At 42.3% G+C, this 23,452-nt stretch overlaps 1 protein-coding gene across 11 annotated transcripts in view; it reads right to left on the bottom strand.

The window, feature by feature from the left end:
* Positions 1 to 295: 295 nt before the first annotated feature.
* The window catches only part of LOC127352904 (membrane-associated guanylate kinase, WW and PDZ domain-containing protein 2-like), an 85,657-nt gene continuing 62,500 nt past the window's right edge, over positions 296 to 23,452 (bottom strand). For 6 of the 11 annotated variants that reach the window (XM_051381740.1, XM_051381737.1, XM_051381742.1 and 3 more), the window contains 13 exons: positions 20,903 to 21,432; positions 19,887 to 20,055; positions 12,927 to 12,958; positions 11,529 to 11,721; positions 11,308 to 11,423; positions 10,694 to 10,886; positions 8,609 to 8,848; positions 7,266 to 7,451; positions 6,503 to 6,797; positions 5,535 to 5,754; positions 5,250 to 5,393; positions 4,682 to 4,820; positions 296 to 3,553 (listed from right to left, as the gene is read on the bottom strand). In XM_051381740.1, the coding sequence (XP_051237700.1) occupies positions 2,859 to 3,553; positions 4,682 to 4,820; positions 5,250 to 5,393; positions 5,535 to 5,754; positions 6,503 to 6,797; positions 7,266 to 7,451; positions 8,609 to 8,848; positions 10,694 to 10,886; positions 11,308 to 11,423; positions 11,529 to 11,721; positions 12,927 to 12,958; positions 19,887 to 20,055; positions 20,903 to 21,432 (3,152 nt within the window). In that variant the 3' untranslated portion in view covers positions 296 to 2,858. Of the gene's footprint in view, positions 3,554 to 4,211; positions 4,323 to 4,681; positions 4,821 to 5,249; positions 5,394 to 5,534; positions 5,755 to 6,502; positions 6,798 to 7,265; positions 7,452 to 8,608; positions 8,849 to 10,693; positions 10,887 to 11,307; positions 11,424 to 11,528; positions 11,722 to 12,926; positions 12,959 to 19,886; positions 20,056 to 20,902; positions 21,433 to 23,452 lie in introns of all 11 variants that reach the window. The other 5 variants (XM_051381746.1, XM_051381748.1, XM_051381747.1 and 2 more) reach the window with 5 other exon arrangements.

The raw sequence follows: 23,452 nt of genomic DNA, 5'->3' as shown, positions 1-23,452 counted from the left end.
ATTAATGTGTTTATTATTAGTTTGATTGGTCTGTAAAATACGCCGCCCCCCCCCAAAAAAGAGTCCACGGTTATGTCTAATTGTATTGTTTTGTCAAACCTTCATACCTCAAAAACTCAATTTAGAATGAAGAGAAGCCCCAAAACTTCACATTTGAGAAGCTGGAAGCCAACTGTAGTTACCATTTTTGCTCTGGTAAATGATTGATTATCGAAATTAGAGAGATTAATCGTCCAGTTGTTTCTTCTAAACATTTCTGGTTGTAGTTTTCAATAAAACAATCTGTAGAAAAGAATATTTTACACCATGTCAAGAGTTTATTTGACAGTATTTCAGAATATCTTTCAGTAAACAAGTTTTTTGTTTTTTAGCAAAATGTAATATATCAGTACTGTCGCATTTCATAAAAATAGTTGTTCACGTCTTTGAAACTACAGTATCAATGATACAGTAAACCATATTTGTAGGAATACAGCTGTACAAGGTGAATAGTACACAATTAACACTACACAGTTATACTTGATCTCAATGGGGATTTATGAACGTGCCATCCTTCACAGGTTCCAATAAAGCAGTTTTTTGTTTCTGTATACAAAATCACTCACAGCAGGCAGGGGGACAGCCTGGACGGAGACAGAGGGCTTGATGACATATTCTTTCACCTTTTCTGAACTTTGACATTTGTACATACAGTAAACACATTTCTACAGCCCAAAGGCATGTTGTCATGCTCCTTGTTAACGTGTTAACCAGTTCATTCACGTGAACCACAGTCAGCTCAGAAACATCCAGACCACGTTTTTACTCAGAAACCACTAAGGGTCAAAATCCGTCTTGATGATGCTTTATGCACAAGGTCTTATCAGTGTCCCAGTCTGCAGGTGCATTGTCTCACTAAAAGCAGTTTACCAGTAGGACTAATATACCAGTTCACAAGCTTGAATGTGCCATCGTGCTGCATTCAGTCAAATAATGACATTGCATTGTGATTTTTTTTTTTTTTTAAACTCATCTTGCTCCTCCAAAAGCTCTGCTCTCATTAAAAATGAATCATCAAACATCTTGTGGAGAGAAATGGATGACAAATGGAGAAATGCAGGAGGACAGTGACTTCATCTCTGGGTGTCTTGGTTTAATAGCAGCATGCCTCGACTCTGCCGGTAACAAAACTTTATGATCAAACGCACGTTTTCAATGCGTTTTTGTGTTTCGCAGATCGTCTAAAGTCTTGGGGTCCAGATTCAGCGAGCACTGGTTCTTCCTGCAACTATGCAACACAGGAACAGACAAATAAAGCTGAAATGAGCCTCCACTTTGATAATGACCCAGTCTGGATAAACTTTCACTGCTCGACTCTCTAAGAAGAGGATGTAATGCTACAGGCTACATTTGATCCCCTTTTAAGAACTTAGGGGACAAAGGGCAATCATTGACATTGATAAACTATACAGCTGAGTGCATCAAGATAACCGTATATACTGCTCGGTGTTAAGTCCGAAGAAAACAGGCTCCACAACTGATATGTGCGCTTGGTCACGAACATCTGTTTTGCATTCAGTTCCCAAAACAAATCACAACAGCTCTGCATTAGTTTGAGTAAGGCACTCCGCCCCACCTCATAACCATCGGCCTCCCCTTCCCCAACACCGATGCCCCTCTCCCACAGTGATGTGGTACACTTAGCACAGTAAAAGGCATAGAAATGGGAAATACAGACAGGACAAAATCCCTTCCGTTGAGAATTTAAATGAATACAACACAGCTTATAATTCTGCACAATGACTGCATGGTTGAGTTGTGATCAAGTTGTGTACATAACTCAGAACAGTATTATGAGTCCTTACTAAGCCAACTGTTTTCAGTCACTCAAAAGTTCAATTTGATGGGGAGGAAAAAAAAAAAAAAGATATTTTTTGACTCACATGAGTACCAACTGGTCAGCTCCACAGAGGATATCCTCTCTATATTCTACCTCTAAAAGACGTGAGTCCCTGTATAATGACATGGTGGTTTATATCCATGCACACGACCACTACCTCTCTCAGTGGTCTGGGTTTGGTGACTTGCACAGTCTTTGATATGTAGTTATAGACGAGGCCATGGAAATAGTCATCCTAAAATACTGTTCTGTTGTTTTTTTTTTAGTCTTTTCTTTATAATGTATCTAACTACAACACTGCCTCAAAAAAAACACCAACAGGTATGTTTTTGAGATTACCAAATGTACATATTTTTCACATCTTTACATTTACAGTATATGATATATTGGTAGGCATGTGAGATCTAACATATGTCGGGTTAACCAGGCTGTCACTTGGGTCAGTGCCATGTCCTCCAGGAATATCAGTGTCTCAGCTTCCCTCTTTGACAGATTTGTAGTCTCACTCTTCCCACTCAGAGAAAATGGAGCAAAAGTAAATCTCTTGGATGTGCATATGTCTCTCTCCCATCTAAGCTTACGTTGCACTAACCAATCTGAGCCAGATTCGGTCGAGCAGTTAAAGGTACGCGTCGAAAAAACAGCTCCACTCAGAATCAGACATCGTTGCTCCATCTGTGATTAGAACATTAACTGTGGCTTCTGAGGGTCCAAAATGCCTACATATTGAGCAGTCCCCATCAGTTTTATACTGTATGTTACAATAGCTGTGAAAGTTCCTCTGTTTTTAAGGTGGTGGGTGTAATAATTCTCTTGTAAGAACAAATGAAACATAAAATATGATCTCAGAAGTAGATGGAGAAGAAAACGGGACAGAAAGAGAGGGGCGAGGGAGATTAACTGTTTTTCTCAGACATCCGATGGTGAACTGAATGAGGAGCCAGACAATGTGATCCGGTCCAAACCAGCAAGATCCATTCTACCTGCTTACTGTGGAGGTCCAGGACCTCAGGGTGCCAGGCAGTTTGTCAGACCCAGGGACGTTCCAGGGCCCAGGGGAGGCTGCTGCGCTCCTCGGAGGAGGATCTTCCATGGTTTTAGAGGGGCAGCAGAGCCCACTGTGGCCACTGGCCCTCTCATCTTCTCTGGGGAACAGACCTCTGGACACCAACCTCTCCTGGAGGCTGACATGTCCGTCTCCACTGCCTAGAGAGGCTCCATTAAAATTCACACTCACATACGGGTCCCAGGGCCAGACAGTGCTCATCGCCTGTGTGTGCAGGCCCTTTCTCTCACAGCAGGGGGAGCAAGTGTCCCTCTGCCTTTCTCTTCTTTCAACAGACCTCCCCAGGACAGCTTTGGGAGGCAAAGCCCGAGGCTGTCTGTCGCCTGGTCCACAGTCCACCTCTCCAGATCCCTGAGGGGTTCCCTGCCCCCTGGTGATGCACTTCTGCTGGGTGGACCTGCCACCTGTAGCCCCTCTAATGGAGCTGTGGTCTGTCAGCTGTGGAGCTTTGTCTGCCATGCACACTGTGGCCTCTAGAGGGAGCTGATGAGGGGAGTCTGGGGCTGAGGCTGGATGGGATGAGAGCAATGGATTCTGGTGGGTTTCGAGGGTCACTTCCTGCAGGGCAGAGTGGGTTGTAGAAAGGGAATCCCAGGGGCCGGCACAGTCTGTCAGGGAAGAAACAAAACATGCTCAGGTGGACTGAGATAAAAGCAGAGTGGCACAAACCAGCATGCACATGCACACAGAGAGAGTAAGAAAGATGTACACATCAAAACAATTTAACACCACATCCTAATATAACATCAGGCAAACTTGCATGCAAATGTGTGTGAGCAGCACACATCTGACCATGTAGGCCTCTATGATACTCCTATGGCCTTATCTACACTTCTTCAACAAAAACCTTGTCATGGGCGACAGGATTCACTCAGTGATTGAAAACATATTTGTAGTTATGTGACAGACTGATCCTGAGCAGATTGACTTCACACAGTCTACTTCACAGCCCTCTTCAGGATGATACAATTTCATCTGGAGGGTCACTTCAAACCATATTGCTCTATTACTACAACACACTTCAAGCACCCGCACACACACACACACACACACACACACACACACACACACACACACACACACACACACACACACACACACACACACACACACACACACACACACACACACACACACACACACACGGCTGCTATTTATCCATGCATTAACTTGTGATCATGCATACACGCATGCATGCCTAGAGCACAGCTACACTGCACACATATTAATCAGTATGGAGAGAGAGACATGCAGTTTTTCACAAACCGTGTCTTTAGAGTGGCCCATTAGGAAGAAATAGGGGGAGCTTAGTGTGTCACCTTTCATGCACATGGAGAGGTTGGAAGGTACCATTCCTGAGGGAAGGCAAGTAAAAGCCTATACCAATCATTAGACTTAAAGCAGAGGGGCTACAACACACAAAGAGCTAGTGTGTTATTTTACTGTTCGATCAAAATACTTTTTCACAACTTTTTAACTTTTATTAGTTTAATTTCAGATGACAGAAGACAAGACTGCGGAGCGACGGGTAAAATGCAGAAGATATTAATGCATGTTAATATGTTCTTGAGTAAAACATATAGCATTTGCGAGAAGAAAGCCATTCTGGTTAAAAAACAGTAATGTTGAATCTCAAACAATGAATCTCTAGTATGAAAGTGAGAGAGAGATCAGGTGAGAGCCTAAAGAGAGAGAAAAAGTTGGACATTTAGAGACTTTGTGCCAGGAAAACCCACCATATTCTGGCACCTGTCCTGTGCCTCGCTTTAGCAGCAGCCTGACCCGCCTGCCTCCCGCCTTGATGAGTTCAATGGCGCGGGCGTGAGTCATGTCCCGAGTGCTGTCCCCGTTAATCTCTATGATCTGATCCCCTACCTGGAGGAGAGACACAGACGACAGGGTCGATTTCTGTCAGCCTCTGTTTGTCCATGGAAAGTTGACTTTTCTACACAAGCACAGTCTTCCGCTGGTGAGTAACTTGGGAATAAGTGCCATTAAGTGCCTTGTTCAAGCGCACCTGAACAGAAGTTGTTCTAGGTGAGTGGAGGGTTATACTGAGTTCACATGCACTTATACTTACTCACCTTGCCCGTTTCCTAACCTTTAAACTATGTCTGCCTCATGAAGAAGATGGGGCAGAAAGTAAATTAACATCTGAATCCACAAAAAGAAGGAGTTACAGATAATAAGCATAGCAAACGAAAGCTCTTTCTACATTTCTTCAACAAAACACTGACAGCAATTCCAATCATCTCCCAAAGGCTTTTTAACTCTGTCTTCATCATCTCATCCATGTCGTCTCACCCTCATTCTTCCATTACGTATTGCAGGACCATCCTCAGCAAGGCGCAACACAAATAGGTCCATCTTGTACTCTCTGCCCCCGCGGATACTGAAGCCAAAACCCTTTGTGCTTTTCTCCAGCTCCACCGTGAAGTAATCAAAATCCTGCAGAAGAAATTTAGACAACTTGCAACAAACTCATTGCAAATAACAGTATATGCCCATTATGCCGGAAAAAAAAGATTATTAACACCCTCTAAACACTCAATGCTCAGCTTGAGCAAACAGTTCTTGGTCTAGTTGTACCTGTGGTCTGAAGTCAGCAGGGATCCCCAGAGGGAACTGTGCAGCTGCAGGGTGCTGTCTGAAGTCCAGCAGACCAGGTGGGTGTCTGTAGTCCAGCGTCGGGGGCTGTCGATAATCAGTAACCGGTGGGTGACGATAGTCTACAGGAGGCTGCCTGTAATCAGTGAATGGAGGATGGCGGAAGTCAGGTTTGACGTCCTGTCTGGCTTTTACCTCTGACCTGTGAGGAGAAAGCAACAAAATTTGAGGAGAGAGTTTGTGTCATGATGTAGAGAGTATTGTTTGGTGTCCTGCTGCACACAACCTCACGTCTTCTCTTGAGAGTGGACAGTGTCCCTCACGGTGTAGATTTTTGGGCAAAGTAACGTTGGAGCTTAATTTGCCATGTGAAGGAAGACTGTGCAAGGATTACTGAGTATGTGCAGCTGAGGATGCTCGCCACAAAGGGGATGGAAATATCACTCTGTGTTTTGAAACTTTTATCACATCCCCGCTTGTAAAATGGGCATAAATCCACAGCTCTGGGAGTGCTTCTCTCAGTGTCTTGATCTGAGACTCACATACACACACACGCGCCCATGCATGCACTCATACTTCCATAGTTTTGACATGGAACAGGGCCTGATCACTGGGTTCCTGCATTATAGAAGAGATACTTTAATGTAAATTATTCACTGACACCGTAAGAGCTAAGTGGTGTTACGCAACAAGGAAGAAACCAGCCTAAGACTGGGAGTCTGACTGAGGCAAAAGTTGTCAGCAGTCACAGGTTTTCTCCTGAACTTAATGGCATGCAAGGAGATGATGGCACACTCTCATCTTTGTACACAGTTTGATATCTATCGCCTTTGAAGACTACTGCTTCCACTTTTTCCAGGAACTCTTTGCAGTCACCACAGCGCGCTACGAGTCTTACAAAATGCTCCTGCTGAGTCCAAACGAGAACATCCCTCTAAGTGCCGTTTTACCTGCCGTCGTGGAGGTAGAGCTGTGGAGGGAGGCCGGAGGGCTGAGTTACTGGGCTCTGCTGGGTTCCAGCTGGTGCAGGCTGGGAGGCTGCTGGTGCAGGAGGGCCAGTCACTGTTTGGCATGTCTGAGCTGGTGTCTGGCCAGTCTGGGCAGGTGCTTGACCTGTCTGAGTGGCCGTTTGGCCAGGCAGGGTGCCTCCTTGGCCTGGCTGGGCTACAGGGCTGGGCTGGGTCTGGGGGCTGTGTTTCTGGGTCATGGGGCTCTGCTTCTCTGAGCTGGGGCCAGAATGGGAACCTGTAATGGACAGAAGGTGAGTGTGGAAAATGTCAATCTCTGTATGAAGACAGTGATTTAGAAGAAAGACAAAATAAAACATATATATATATAAAAATACATAAAGAAAATCTGCTAAGGATGCAGAAGACTGCAGTGCTGTTGTAGAATTTTCTGAAATGCAGTTAGGAAAACGACTGAAGTATCAGCTGTATAACTTAAAGGGGCCTCATAACCTTTAGCTCTACAAAGCTGGTTCTGGCTGAAGATTATGTTTGTCACCACAGCCAAAGCAGTTCGGGAACATCACTCTTCCCAACCTTGTGCTCCTTTCTGGCTTACTATATGTAAAACCTTTACAGGACTAAAATAAAATGCATTCATATAAGACGAAGGTTTGACTTCGGGGAGTTTTTTTCATAAAGTACAAAGAGAAAACTAAACAAGCTAACAACAATATTTGATTTCATGTCACACGCAAACACTTACCCTCCTCTGGTATGATGTGCAGTGTGACTGTTAGCCCAGCATCTTTAATGAGCTTGACAATGTCTGCGTGCGGCATGCTGATGATGGACTGTCCGTTCACAGCGAGGATCCGGTCACCCACCTTCAGCTTGCCACATCGGTCGGCAGGGCTGCCCTCGATGATACGTCCTATTTTATGAGGCACAGCTGGAAACAGGCAATAACAAGGTGGTTGTCAACGGTAATTTTGAAGAAAGATGTAAAAACAGCACTGACAAAACTTAATTCTGAAGTGGAGAGAATAACATTAAGATTTGTTTTACAACATGAAACAGTTTGGAACAAGTACAGCCACTTTTTAAAATTACAGATCCAAATATTGTTATTCCTAATGAAGCTATGTCATGCACAGAAGCACACCGGCTAAGACATGTAATTTATAAGACTAAGTTTCAGCTCTTTTCACACAGATAAAGAGAGATTTCCACTTCAATTCCACACTTTTGGACCCACCAAGCAGAGAAAATCCCTGAGGGACTGCTGAACATGCACCATTACATTCTGAACTAATGTTTGATATTATAATGACTACTGTATATTAGACCCACTTTTGGGGTATTCATATTCCTAGGTGTATGCAGAAACCTAGAGGGGGTGTCATGAATTTAGGGATGCGATTCTTAGAAATGTATATGAATATTTTTGAGTGCAGTATGCAATCAAACCACACTGACTCAAGAATGCCACATTTTGTTGAAAGATGCCAGCTCCAGGGCGCCCGGTTAGCTCAGTGGGTAGAGCTGGCACCCCATGTACCAAGGCTGAGTCCTTGCTGCAGCGGCCCAGGGTTCGAATCCAACCTGCGGCTCTTTGCTTCGTGTCATCCCCTTTCCTGTCTATCTTCAGCTGTAACTATCAAATAAAGGCAATAAAAGGCCAAAAAAAAAAAAAGAAGATACCAGCTCCATTTAGTGTGGCCATATGTTTAATACAGCCAAATTTAGGACTTTTAAAGACTCTTAATATTACCTTAACTGGAAATTAAGACAAATTTAAGGCTTGTTTTTTAAGTAAACTTAAAAAACACGTCAATTTCAGTTAGACCCTAGCAAATTAAGGCTCTGAAGCTATTGGACGGGATAAGAAACACCACTAAAGTAAATTAATTGTTAAGGGACATGAAGTCCACGGGTTATTAGTAAGGCAGATATAATGGATATTATACTTTTGAATTTTTAAATTGAAACAGTAGAAAAAAAACCTTAAATAATCACTCAGGACAGTCCCCAATGTTGTCATCAGGATTTACAAATCACCATTTGTGTTCAGTTACAACCTTTAAACCCCAGACAGAAGCAACTCACTGATGACGGTGGCATTCTCCGGTCTGTTCAGGGAGCTGATGATGACGAAGCCGAAGCCCTCATTCTCCTTGCGGTGAATTACCACATCACTGGTCTGCAGAGCGGATGCCTCTGGAGGAGAGGTGGCAGCGGGGACGGCGACCGCCGGAGGGCCCGAAGCCGAGGCTGCATCGCTACGTGGGGAGCTGTGTTGTGTCGACACCGAGCCAGGGCTGCGGCCATTCACAGGACACGGTTCACCTGGAGGAAAGGGAGCCAGGGAGGAGATGATAGGGTGAGTCCAAAGTAGCAGCTCTGTTACTGTAAAACGTGACCAATTTACTCTTAATGGCTATTTTAAAGCTTGGCTTAAGATATAGCCATTGGAGAAATCAGAGTTTTATTCCTAAAACAGTGCACTTGTCTACTTCCCACAGGGATTCTCTGTGAAAGTCAAATTTTGCTTGCCTGTTTTTGGCATGTGTACGCCCTTGCAGTTGCAGTGCAGAAAGAAAGACGCAAACCACAGAGGTGGCGGTAGTATTTACAATGAACAAAGGATAGATCAAGCATGTGATTGCTGTGCAGTCACGTCCCCCCAGTATATGATAAATGGAAATCCATCCAACATTTGTCATCTAATGCCTCCAAGTCACTGAACTCATGTTGGTTTACATGTCAACCAACATCTGTCTGTGTGGCTCTTTTTGGCCGTTTTCTGTATCCTCCACACGGTGTGTGCAGTTGATCACTCACAGGTCTCCTACGCAAGTAAAACAGTTTAAATCACAGTATCACTGATAGACATGTTAAATATAAAACAGTATGTTTCTGCTGTTGTTGATGAACACATTTGGTCTGGTGTTTTTCAGTATGACAGGCTGGAGGATGATCAAACTCTTTTAGTTGCCTTTTGGGTCTGTAGTTGTTTTGTCAGTAAACTGTGTTGCTGGGAACCGGCCAGGTCTTCACCTTAACACGGTGTGTCCTGTGTGAGTTCTGTGTTTTACTAAACATCCAACATGTAGCTGCTGGTTAAAGAGTTAATATTGGAAATATAGAGAAATACTTAGTATATACTGACTGTGTGTCATGTGTGCACATAAGGATACAGATAGGAGCTAGATATCAGCAACAGTGACTGCTTTTACATGCACACTAATTTTTCACTATTATTCCAAATATGATGATATTCCACATTTGATAAGGGTAATAAGGCCTTATTTTTAATAGAGCATCTTTTGATTACGACATGTGAGATATGAAGATATTAGTTAGGTTTTAAAAGCATTTTTTTGACATGTATACAGTGCATTTGAAATATGCGTCTTATTTGGTGTTGGCCTAGCGTAGCCTGTCCGATCCACATTTCTAGTCGGAAGGAGAAACAAACCTACATTTAAACATTACATAAGGTTTATCAACAGGTTTTTGGATATGCACAAATATTGCAACGCCAACCTTTTCAAGCAGATGTTTGGATGAATGAGAGAGGGAGGCTGTGTGTTCACATGGTCAAACACTGTTGAAATCTGCAAAAAAAAACTTCTTTTGATGCAAAGAGGCAAAATGGCTCAAGCTGCTCCAGCTGTTCCACTTTTACCACGGAAGCAACATGACTGCAATTTGAAAAGGAGGGAAATTCCTCTGCAGGATGTACAGTAGTAAAGTTAATCAGAGTATGCACAGCTGCATGTAAACAAAAATATTAGTGGAATATTCATTTTTATTTGCCATGTAAACAGCTTAGTAGGAAAATTGTTGGAATAAGGGCAAAAAAATGAAATATTTTGTGCATGTAAACATAGTCCTTGACCAACAACCAGCCATTAGTGCTTTATTTTAATGTTTGTGTCTGTTTTTATGGTTCTACATACCCCCAACCCGGGTTAACCCCCCAGTGTCTGACTGACTGTACGATCTACTACCACAGAAGAGATGTGTGGGTGAGAAGATTGTCAGCACGTGTGTCCTGTCCAAGTATTTCTTTTTTTTTAATTTGAAGCCAGTGAAATGTGCAGCCTGTTCTCCAGTCTTGGTAAAGTGCGAAAAAACAAAACAAAACACAAAAACAAAAGAGGCACACAAAATAAAACATGTCCTCACCAGGCATTAGCACCCTCCTTCTCACAGTCAAGCTGACTTGACCGTTGCGAGCGGCTGCATGCATCAAGTCTATTACGTATTTGTGTGGTTTCCCAGCAACCACATTTTTATCCACAGAAATCAGCTCGTCCCCGGGTCGAAGCCGCCCATCGCGCTCAGCAGGAGTGTTCTCTATTATAGCGCCAATAACAATCTGTTCAAAGACAATCAATATTAGCAGCATAGATGAAGGTGAAGGGGATGAAACACAGACACAGTGGAACAACACAGCGATTGCTTTATCCAAGTTGTAAACTAGTTTTGGGCATTTTTCCACCTTCCTAATAATCTTCTGCCACATAGTTTGCATGCTGTTTTACACGTGGGCAAGTTAGCAAGGCGTTAATTCAGTATGGGAGGTACTGAGCAGTTAGAGAGTCAGGACAGTGTGAGAAAGCCAGGGTGTGTGTGTGTGTGTGTGTGTGTGTGTGTGTGTGTGTGTGTGTGTGTGTGTGTGTGTGTGTGTGTGGAGGGTATGTTGGTCAATGTGTGAGATGAGGTTAGGTGCAGGTAAGATGAGGTGTTAGTGTGTATTAGGTTAAATATGCGTGTGGTCCAGCCCGTCCCATACGAGCCTTGTCACGGGCGTCCGGACTCACAGCCTGCACGGCCTCGTCTCCCCCAAGGATGCGGAAGCCGAACCCGGTCTTCTCCCTCAGCAAGTGCACCTCCACCTCTTCATACTCGGGACCTGACGCGCAGATGCAGACATTACATTTGGCTTTTTCTTTAACTGCAAATCACCATATTATGTCCAAGTTTCACGTCCCATGGTCAAAGTTTCCGCAGTACTCACGTCGGCTCTCGTAGATGGCCCTTGACTTCTCATAAAGGTCGTAGGGGTCAGGTTTGTTAAGATCGAAGCCCTCAGTGGAGTCAGGCACAGACGTGCGGTGCTGTGGCTGGTTTGGGAAGGGTGTGCCAGGTGGTAAAACCGGGCCAGACAGGTTTGCTTGGGGGCTGCCGTGTGGGTCCCACTGGTCAGGCAACTACAAGGAAAACACCAACAACAGATGTTTAATTTACTATATGAGTTTAATTAAGTGGTGGTGCAACCGACTATTAGGTATTTTCCTGGCCTTGAAATTCACTTTGCTGTATTTTATGAAGGTGCACTGGTGTGAGGTAAGTAACCAGTTTTAGGTCTTTTGGTGGAAAATGGGTCTTAAAACTTCTTCGGAGAATAGACGCCTCAGAACCACTTCAGGGTCTAGAAGTCAAGCTGCTGCCAACCCGATGATTTTATCAACAACAGCAAATAAAATACTTGAAGCAAATGCTCAAGAATAACAGAATAATGCTAAACTGTAAGATACATTTTATTAAAACACTTCCCAACCATTAGATGCATTTAAATCAGCATCAAATAATAATGTTTATTGCAGTTAAAGCAGAAACTTCAGTAAAGTATTCTGCCTGTTTAGGAGGGAAAGCTGTTGTCATGATGTGTCACTGTGATAAGCTCAGCAGCTTCAGAGCTGAGACCAGTGATGTGACTGGCTGGTTTATTAATCACCACACTCTCTTCATAAATATTCACCTTCACTCAGCCCTTTTGTGCTTTGAAGTGTCATATTGCACAGGCTATCCCACCAACAGTTGAGTTTCAAACAAAATACGTTGGCAATCTGAGGCTGAGTGAAGGGCTAAAATACCGGAAAAAAAACAATGGTGTTCCCATGGCTGGAAAACTAGTCTCTAAATTTCCATGACGCAAGGGGGCCTGTGTAAATGTGTTCTGATTCAGTAACTCAATTATATAATAAAGGAAAATAGCTATTTGGCCATAGGCATAGAAGATAATGAATTAAAACCAATACTCACAATTTGAACTTAAATGAAATGAGATTAATTATGACTGAATATTCTGTCTAATACAGTGAATTACTGCTGATTGCACAAGCAGTAGCAGGTGCAGTTTAAGTGTAAATCTGAAGAGCTTTTCCCAGCTGGTGAGGTGTGAGATCTGATGTGATCAAACCCAATAAGCAGGTCAGGACACGCTGCCTCATTTCACAATAAAGCAGAAGCCAACCCACCGGTGACAAACGCTGATCCTACATACTACCTCTCTGCTTCAGCAAACAAATCTGGTTCAGAGACACACATTTTCTCCCTCTCTCTCTTTTTTTTTCCGCTGTCAAACACACAAAAATACACACAGGCAGACACACATTTGGTTCAATCATTGTACCTGTTTGGAGGCCTTCCACGGAGAGATATGGCCTGAGGAAAGAGAAAACACAGTTAAGAGAAAGCAGACTCGGTTAATCTGTCGGATCCTTATGAAAGAACAAAAAAACAAAAACAACGATAGATGGAACCTATGTGCAAAGGTTTCTATAATGTGTGAGAAAACTCCCAGTGTGCTGATTTCTTATTCCTCTGTTTTGACTTTGTTTGTGTAACTCTCCCTAAACGGGTTTGGTTGTTGCATTTGTTTTCAACATAATTACATCATTAGCTGCAGGCACAAGCGCAGACCCCCTCCCCCAACACACACACACACACACACACACACACACACACACACACACACACACATACACATACACATACACATACACATACACATACACATACACACTTTTTTCTGTAAGTCATATTTTATCTTCATGTAGGAAGCAGGAAGCACTCTACATCACAACAACAATCTCATCAACGCAGTTCCCCTGTGACTACACTGAATTAAAGTCATACACTACATTTATGCTGCTGAGACCCAAATACATACATTTAGACATGGGGGGATAACATGCAATGGCTGCCTTGTATAAACATGCAGTCTGAATCTTTACATTTGTGGATAGAAACACACAAATACACTCATCAAGCACACTAGACTCCTGCAGCATCGCTGATGAATCCTTCAACAGACGTGGGCGCTTATAAAATATTCTTTAGAGAATCCTGATACATTTAATATTTATTCAGTTTTTTGAGATTTCCTGAGAAATGTCAGAAAGCACTGGATGGAATATATTTATTGAATTACTATCCAACTAGCTTTGTCTGGTTTTTAGACGTGTGAGATGAAGGCCAGAGCACTTAGCACAAAGCAGAATGGCAGAACTTTCTATCAAAATCAGTGAGTGGGGTAGAGATTTGAAGAAAATGCAATACAATAAATCACTGCCAGCCCATGTGAATAAAATTCATTTCTGTTATTCCTTACTTTTATCTTTTATTTTCCCACATTTTTCACCCACAGCCTTCCTCCATCCGCTCAATTAAAGCATATTTCTGTGTGGAAATCTTTTCCATTTTCAAAAATAAATGTCCCAGCTGTGTCTGTGAGCGAGGAGGAGGACATGAGGAAAAGAGAAATAAAAACCCTTCTGTCCATAAATGCCGTAAACATGAATGGCGGTTTGAGGAGAGCTGTCCGTGGTGCTGAAATGATTCAGCACAGTGGCAGCAGCGGAGGGAGGGCTCTGTGGGAGGTTTGGGACTAATAACCACGTTCTGCAGGGAATATGGGCCTTAAGGGAAACCTTTAAGGAATTCTAATAACTTATTCTCAAGAAACTCTCTTTTATGCCCCACTGAAGGAAATGAGTATGAGCTACAAGGCAATTGTCCACTCATATTAAAGAGGAGCATCATCCTCACAAATGCATTCAAGCTTAATTTAAATGTGAATAAAATTAATCAGCATATGTGCCGGATGTGTGGTGGACTCGGTATGAATGCTGATGAATTACAAACGAATGGCTGGTAGAGAGGCTTCACGTGGCCTCTTTCGCAAATCAGTGGTCAGGCAGTCTGGCAAGCCGGCCTCACAGACTAGCCTGCTGAGTTCTGGATGGCCTTCAGATCGGCCTGATTGGCTAGTGTGGCCTGACACCCTTTTCTTCACAGCTATGATCTGCATCCTCATTGGTGGCACAAAATGTCTCTAGTCTGTGGTTGGCTCCGCTTCAAACTGGGATGTCAGGGGACGGAGCTGTGAACACGACCACAGCTCAGTGGAACTCTGGCAGAGTGCCCACGCTACAGCAGTCAGACACGGAGACAAACACACACACACACACACACACACACACACACACACACACACACACACAACACACACAAACACACACACACAATCACACATGCAGCGGAAGTCTAACACCCTGTCTGTGTTACACAAAGCACCGATGCTCTCAGTCACACATCTGAAATCATGTGTGCAAGCTAAATTCCACCGATGCCCCGCACAGAAATCATACATCTGTGAACACAAACATGCTTTAATGATCCTGACATTTTGCACATCTGAGTCACTATAAAGGACCTTGTCCTTTCTTTCACCCTGCAGAGAGGAGCGACACACACACAGAGTCAGAGAGGTTCCTGGTGTGTCAGGCTGATAGTCCCTGTGGGGCCGTTGTCTTGAGTTGTTTGATGGAAACCGGTGAGGTTGAGGGAGGAGATTGCATTTTTGGGGGATGGGAGATAATTTGGCTCATTTAGCTCTACTGCAAGGCTGTGTGTATGTGTATGTGTGTACATTTGAATACAGATCTGTCTATGTTCATGTGATCATGCATTAATGTGCGCAGGGGAAATCTCATTTGTGTATTGAATTTCAGCATCTTTTTTTAAATGGCGTATCTGACAGTGAAACATGAGTGTGTGTCTTTGCAAAGGTTAACCACCAGGTGGCAGATGTTGGCTCTGCATGGTCATAAGATGCTGTGCTGCTCAGTGCCACAACATTTGATCTCAGCTGCTCACGTACACATCCATGCATGCCGATGTGCAGTCACATACACAGTTAGCGTTTTTATGTTTCACCTGAAAACACTTGAGTCATTTGTGCACCTCACAGACATGTTAGAATTGATCAGCTTTCACCTAATCAAGCAAATGAGTATAATTCACAGAACAACATAAAGCACACCATCAATTCACATGGGACCAGGCAACAGTTTGTCGATACATCTCCTATAATGGTCAATAATGTACTGTAAGGCTGGAGACAACAAGACTGGCGTTAAATCAGCACACCACCCTGAAGCACTTACATCAGATAGTCTTATGTATCATGCTAATGTCTTTGATTGGTTTTCAGGTCTGCAATAATAATTCCTGCCACACTTCAATTAATTAAACCTGAGATGCATATGAGACTGATTGTTTTCATCCCTAATTAAATACAATCCATGAAAGAGGAGTGATGCAAAAGAGAGTATCTGTAATTCCTCTTTATTGTTCTGTTATTATCTCAGAAACAATGCAAATGAACTCTTCACTCCTGGCAATTTATCTCTAGAAGAACTACAGACTGAACGACTAAATGAGCATAAAAATGTGAACTGTAACGTTGCTGGGTGGCACAGAAAAAGCAAACGGTGAACTTATGAACTCTCTTTAAATGGCCAAAGGACAGGTGTTTTATTTTCATAAATGTTTTTGATTATCTTAAGTTTCATCCAGGCTGTTGAAAGGTGCTGTACGGTTAATTGTTGTGGGGTTGAGTGTGTGTGTGTGTGTGTGTGTGTGTGTGTGTGTGTGTGTGTGTGTGTGTGTGTGCGCGTCAGATGGCCAGGGGCTTGGTGGCATAGGCAGCCCCGGGTAATTATCAAGCCAAGTTTTGACCCTGTGACCAGAACACCTTTTAGAAAATCATTGCAAGAGCACATGTCAAACAAATAAAGCTCTCACTTTGCAATTTAATTTCCTTGCAGGTGGCCAATCTTGCAGGAAATAGCAGAAGAGGGAAAATGGCCACACTCCATGTCATTCTGGCAGTTTTACAATAACTCTGCACTTCTAACTTCTCCACTATGAAATTCTCTCTCATTCTTCTTTTTTGCAACTATATAATCCACTTTGATTTATTTTCTCAGACCGAGGGCACGTTACCGTCTCTCACTTCAAGAGGAAGGTAACATGTTGAACGTGTGCAGAAAATTAAAGGTGAGATGGTGTGGAGTGACTCAGTGAAACGCAGAGCTTGTTATACAGGGATTTGACAAGTGACAGGTATAGTGGAAGGAGTCGTGCTCTGAATTCTGGTGTACAGACAGTTAACAATGAAATCAGTCAAAATTATATGTTTGCTTTAAGTGGGTGGAGGAGGAAACATTGTGTCATTGTGAGAAAGATCCAGAAGAATAGTTTTCCAGACGGACACTCAGACAGGATGGTGGGTGGTCAGCCACACACAGAGAAAAATCACATTAAATCAGTGAATCAAGATATAGTAGAAGATATAATTTGAAGATCAGAACATTTAAGTTCGCAAATGGGACTGTGTGCATTTTGTTTAGAGATTTGTGGTTTATATTGTCTTGCCCTTAATCCCGCATCGCATCAAAACTGTTCATTTTGTGAATCCACAACACAGTAAAAATGCTGTTTGCATAATCAAAGAGAGCGTTCGGAGTACAGTCAGTACAGGTAGCCAAACAGCATAATGCCAACCAGTTCTGCTTGTTTGCCAGCTAGATGACACTCTCCACAGTCATTTCTGTCCAAAGCACATTACAGTAAAATAACTGCATTTATTTTGAGGATGAGTGGCCCCAGTGGGAATGAAACCGCTTCCCCACAGCAGTGTTAGTGCCATCTCTTCCCACAGAACTGTACTACACCTAACTCTACCTCTCATCCCAACTCTCAACTGCATTTTAAATTTTTTACCAGCTTGTGATATTCTGTATCTTAAAACACTTCCCTGTGTTGCACCAGTCTGTTTCAGTAGAATACACTGATGAGATGATGGTGATAAAGCAACACACACAACACTTACTAAGACATCTGTGTTTGATCTTTCATATTTCTCAGTATGAGTCAGCATGTATGTTATACATTAAACAAAATATTGTTGCTCATTTCAGTTCAATGTTTTGTATTTTCTGGTGTCTAATAAAGTGTCCTGTAGCTTTTTGCTCCTGCAAGTATCTGATTTCCCTCATTAAAGTTTCATTTTTTCTTAACAAACATACAAATATCTTTGGTCTGTAAAAGGAACCTAAATGATTACACTTTTTAGAAGAAAAAAAAAACAGTTGTTACTTTAAGCAATACTGTAATAATCTGCCCAGTTTTGCACCAGGCGAAATTATTCTTCTAGCTTCTAAACTATTTAATATTCCCAAAATAAAATCTCATCCGGAGACTTGAATAAAATCCAAATAAGCGGCCACTGTGATTTGAATGTGTTTAAAAATAGAACAGGTCTCAAAATTATCATAATCAAAATCTCTTTTGCTCTTACTGTCAACTCTACTTGACTCCTCTCTTGCGAAGCTGCAGCTGGTGTTGAAGATGTACATCAACATATTCGTGCATCTCATCAGAAACCAGCTTATATTTAGCTGGGCAGGCGGTCTCTTGCACTGGACCCTTCTTTATTTTTGCTAAAATTATCTTGAAAGGTAGCAAAATGCCACTTGTTATTTGATATTAATTGTACTGTAATAATTTTGCCACTACTGCTGACATAAATAGATCAAGGATGATCAGAGAGTGTTAAAGAGTTCAAATTTGACAATCTTCAGTAAGTAAATAACATTTATACTTTATTACAAAATAAAACATGCTTTATCCATCAAACAATACTATCAACAATCTGTACAGTATCTGGTTTATTTGGCACTAGTTATATTTCCTTGTAGTCCTTACAGGCAGTCAGTGCCTCTGTACCAGGTACAGGGTTTGTGTTGTACCTGTGTCCACTTAAAATAATTTCGAATAGCATGATAGCATAATTTGATCCTATCAACCATAAAAACATGCAGGTGATTATACAACATTTGAAATCCTCCTCCTGCTGTCTTAACATTTTGTCAACAGGCTTTCTAACAGCATGGCCTCAGATCTCTCAGGTTTCTGCTCACAGGCCCTGAAAAAACTGCACTCATCAAGCCACTCTTAAAATAACACACTTAACTGATGGACAATATAGGCCCATATCAAACCTCCCCTATTGAAGGAAAATCATTGAAAAAGCTCCTTTTCAACAGCTGAACAACTTCTAAGTACTAAACAAATGTTTTGATGTCTTCCAGTCAGGATTTCAACGACACCACATCACTGAAACTCCTCCTGTTAAGGGCTTCATTGACATCCACTTAAACACAGACAGTGGCAGAATGAGCCGAACTTAACTGGTCTGAATCCTACTGAAAGGACAGGAACCACTTTGTGTCTATATGCAATTACATCTATAGGTAATTACATCTCCAAGGACAAAAATGACCTCTGGAGTTCCCCAAGGCTCAATTCTGGAGCCTCTTCAGTTCAACATCTACATGCTCCCTAGCCTAGATTATGGAAAGCAAAATATGACGCACAAATTTACATACTTATATCACAAGAGGACTAAAATCACTAAAACATTTGCATTCAGCAAATGAATGACTGGAGATGCAAGAGTTTCCTTCAATTAAACAAAGATAAAACTAAAGTAATTCATTTTGGAGCCAAAGAACAGTCTCTTTACAGGTCTCTTCACAAATAAAAAAATCAGACATGCTGCTTCTCACTAAAACCAAAAAAGTGGATTACATCACTCCAGTTATGAAGCCTTTACACTGGCTTCCTGTCTGTCAAAGAATTGATTTTAAAATACTGCTGTTGACTTATAAAGCACTGAATGGTTTAGGGCCATAAATACATTTCAGATCTTCTGCTATGTTATGAACCATCCAGACCTCTCAGATCGTCTGGGACAGGTCTGCTTTCAGTTTTTATACACCACATATCTGGAAACTACCAGAAAACTGCAGGTCTCAGTTCCTTTAACCTATCATTAAATTTACTCATTAATATCTTACACTGTAACATTTACGCTCCTGTTTTATTTAATATATCTGTTCTACTTAACTCTTTTTATTGTTTGTATGTATTTAAATGTTGCCTTATGGTTCTTTCATCCTTTGTTTGGATGCTTTTTATGTTTTATGGAAAGCACTAAGAATCGCCTTGTTGCTGAAATGATATGCTATACATATAAACCTGCCTTATGAATTTCAATTCAATTTTCATTTAAATTTTATTTGTATAGCGCCAATTCATAACAGAAGTTATCTCAGGACACTTTTCAATAGAGCAGGTCTAGACCGAACTCTTTATAACATTATTATTATGAATGAACATTAGAATGAATAAAACTGTATCAGAAGCATATAAACGAATCACCAAGCAGACCAACTCTCACCTGTTCCTGCTCTCTGTATGAGGAGTGTTGCCTCCGCTCCCACAGGACACTCTTTCAGCATCTCCACCACTCGTCCATGTCCAGCTGCAGCCACTGGCTGCTGGTTCACCTCCAGGATCAGGTCTCCCTCTATTAACCCCGATGCTCCCTGTGAGCCCGGCTCCAGCACCTGCACCACAACAACACAGAGCATCCACTGTCACACAATTGTGACTGTGATCTGATTTTCTGGTACTCATTAAAACCTCTATTGTCTACCATAACTAATAATCTTGGGTTAGAGTGAAAACCTCCACATAGTTTATTTATATATTGAGGGATCTTAACTCACCATCTTCCTATTAATGCTGCACCAAACCAGACATGACACGTTGGTGCCTAAAATCTAATTTGTTCAATTTTCTTGTGTTTAAAGGTTTACAGGATCAGTCAACTGCACCATTACAAGATTATATATTTAGAGATATATTTGCTTATTTGAGCAATTTATTTAAAGGAATTTGTTTTATGCTAAACATAAAACACATTAACTGTTAAGACAGACAGATGTCCTTTTTCTAGTGCAGATGTTTAACTGTACAAATACAACAGGGATGAGAAATAGCATCAGTCACATTGTAAATCATCTTCTCCAATTTATCTTTTCCTTACAGCCAATATTCCAAGTAAGCAGTTTTTTTTTATTCTGCAGCTTCTTTAGGACGTCTAGTCTTCATTCATTACTATGTTAGTAGATAGCAAATCCTTCACTGGCTGAGCTCACTTTGTTCTTATTATCTCAATCTCTTTCTACTTAGTCACATTGACTGAATTAAATTTACCTTGCCCTGCTGTTTTAATTTTAAGTTTAATTTTTTAACTCAACTCAACTACTGAGTTTAGCTGACAACTGAGATTTCACTCTTGAAAGAACAAATTTATTTTGTGAAATACTGTAAAATATCAAACAGGTCTGAACCCTCTCATTTCTGGATTATTAATGGTGAATGAACAAGATGTACAGATGATGATGATACCTGTTTTACTCGCTGACCAGTGGGACTGTCGGCAATGGTGAACCCAAATCCCTCCGCCCCTTTCACCATGGTAACTGTCAGAAGCTCTGCCCCTTGTGCTGTTGCCCCAGCAACCCCTGCAGTCCCCGAAGAGGCCATGGACACATTGTCATCGTGGGGCGTGAGTGCCGATGCTGAACCAGGTGTGGTGGGTGGCAGTGATGAGCCATCCAGATGTGTGTCACCAGGGTGAGGAGCTCCGGCCTGGGCCAGAGCCTGAGGAGGCAGCTGGGAGCTCAACGACAGATACTCCAGGTAAGGGTCGTAGCTGCCGCGGCCGTTCACCACCAAGGGGCGGTGCTCCAAGCCAATGGGTGTCAGGGAGGTGCTCGCTGCGCCACTTGGGTCCTCGGGGTCAAAAGGCAGAGGGTAGCCACGACAGAGCACGAGGGTGACGCTCTGACCGATTGGTACGGACTGGAAAAGCTTCACCACGTCAGCGTGTGTGGTGCCGAGTACGCAGATGTCGTTTATGTAGACAATGACGTCGCCTGAGGAGGAAGGAGACAGGAAGGACACAACAGCTTCAGTCACACTCTCACTACAGTACGTTACATGTAAGACAGACTATAATATAGAGAAGTATGGTTGTAGGGTTGTGGTGAGGTGATGATACGTGGAAGTAGACTTGAGAGAAGGAAAAAGTGTTGCATACTCTGGCTTCATATGCATTTATCTTTTATTCAGATGATGCAAGATAGGATAGGATTAGGACAGATTTCTTGTATCGACTTTGTTTAAACTTGATGTTGTATTTCTGGCAAATACATTTCAATCTGCAAAACTGACTGTTCTTTAGCAGTAAGGGATGATCAGAGTCTGGCCATAGTCTAGTATTTCTAGCATGTTAGACAGACCACAGGACCTGTTCTCAGTGGTTCATGTGCTGCAAAAATACAACTTGTCACCATCTATTGCCATAAATGTCAAATCTCAGCGGTATCAGGACATTCTGCAGCAACACAGAAGAAGCACAGTGTCCCTCCCACGTGTCACATATAGGAATATAATATCAGTTCGCTGCCACTGCAGGGCAATCTACAAGTTTATGTGTGAGACAGAGAGGTGAGAAAAAGATAGGGTCAGTATCCTGATGTGTCTCCATGATTATGACAACCATCTGGTGGATCTATAAATACTCTAACCAAGAAAATCTCAAATATTTACAAGTAGCAACCGAGTCTTGGGTCATCCATGAGGCATTATGATGTTGCATCTCCCCTGGTTGTAAACAAAATACAAATGGTGTGTGCTTTGCTAAGCTATCTAATTTCAGCACCTATTCATCATCCTAAATGTTTTGTTCACCTTATGTACAACAAGGTGAGACAATCCCCCAAATGTAACACTAGACACCCTGTCATCTCTGCTGTAGTTTTAATGTGTGGAAAGTTATGGATTTCAGCTTTAAAGTTACAGCCCCATGACAAATGCAGCTGCCTCAAATCCTCTATTTCACACTGCTGGAGGCACTCTCTGCCACACATGCAGACACGCACACACTCCCATGTGTGTGTGCTCACATACATAAACACACACCATACATGTCACATGCACAATCATACACAATCCCTAAGAGCAATGCCGCACAGCTCAAATAGGCCAGCTAATCTCAGCCTGGGAGTGCCTGTGTGTGACTCTGTGACCGTGTGCATGGGTGAGTGTGAATGTGTGCGAGCATGCATCTATGTAAGCAGCTCTGGCAATGTCACAGAGCGGAGAGGAGCAAGTTGGGAGAGAGAGAAATCAGAACAGAGAGAGAGGAAAAGGCTGACAGACCAGGATAGAGGGATGAACGAGAGAAAAACTAGAGAGGTAGAAAGAGAAAGGGGATGAAAATATACTGAGGCTGAAAGCAGAGGAGAAGTGTCAGATGACATGGTTAGATAAGGAAGCATAATAAAGGGTAAGCCAGATAGACAAAGAGAGAGATGGAGATAAAATAGAAAGAGATGGATTCCGGATAAAAAAGAAACTGATAGGCAGAGGGAGAGACATAAAAGCAGAGAGCGAGAACTGAGAGTAGGAAGGAGGATTCCCAGCTCCGAAATGAGCTCTAAATGAGCAGTTTAGGCACCAACCATGCCAGGCATGGGGCCAGCTCACAGGTTCAGAGCAGTTCATATAGTAGTTTCTTCTCTAAGCCTCTATGACTATAGGCTACTTTGACTTTTACTAACATCAGCTTTGTTCTCCATGTAAGTCTGTTAACTGGTGCTTTCATACAGAACAACATACAGCAATTGATCACATGAAACTGAATTACTTGCTTGTGTTACATTTTTGGTTCTATGTATCGAAGCACAAACACAAGTATGAGACAGTTTCATGGCACTGGTGTAACTGTGTATGACTGAATTTTGATAAACCATGACCACTGGTGCTAGTGTAGTGATGCTGCCCCTGCAGTACTGTTTAAGCAGAAATGAATCTACAAATGAAGTAGGTGATGTGTGGGCTGGTGTCAGTAACGGCCAATCAAATCAGTTCCCTTTCCTCCCCATTAACAAC

The sequence above is a fragment of the Dicentrarchus labrax genome, unplaced genomic scaffold, assembly GCF_905237075.1.
Source record: "Dicentrarchus labrax unplaced genomic scaffold, dlabrax2021, whole genome shotgun sequence".
In the NCBI taxonomy this organism is placed as follows: Eukaryota; Metazoa; Chordata; class Actinopteri; family Moronidae; genus Dicentrarchus; species Dicentrarchus labrax.
This window is presented reverse-complemented; position numbering and strand designations above follow the sequence as displayed.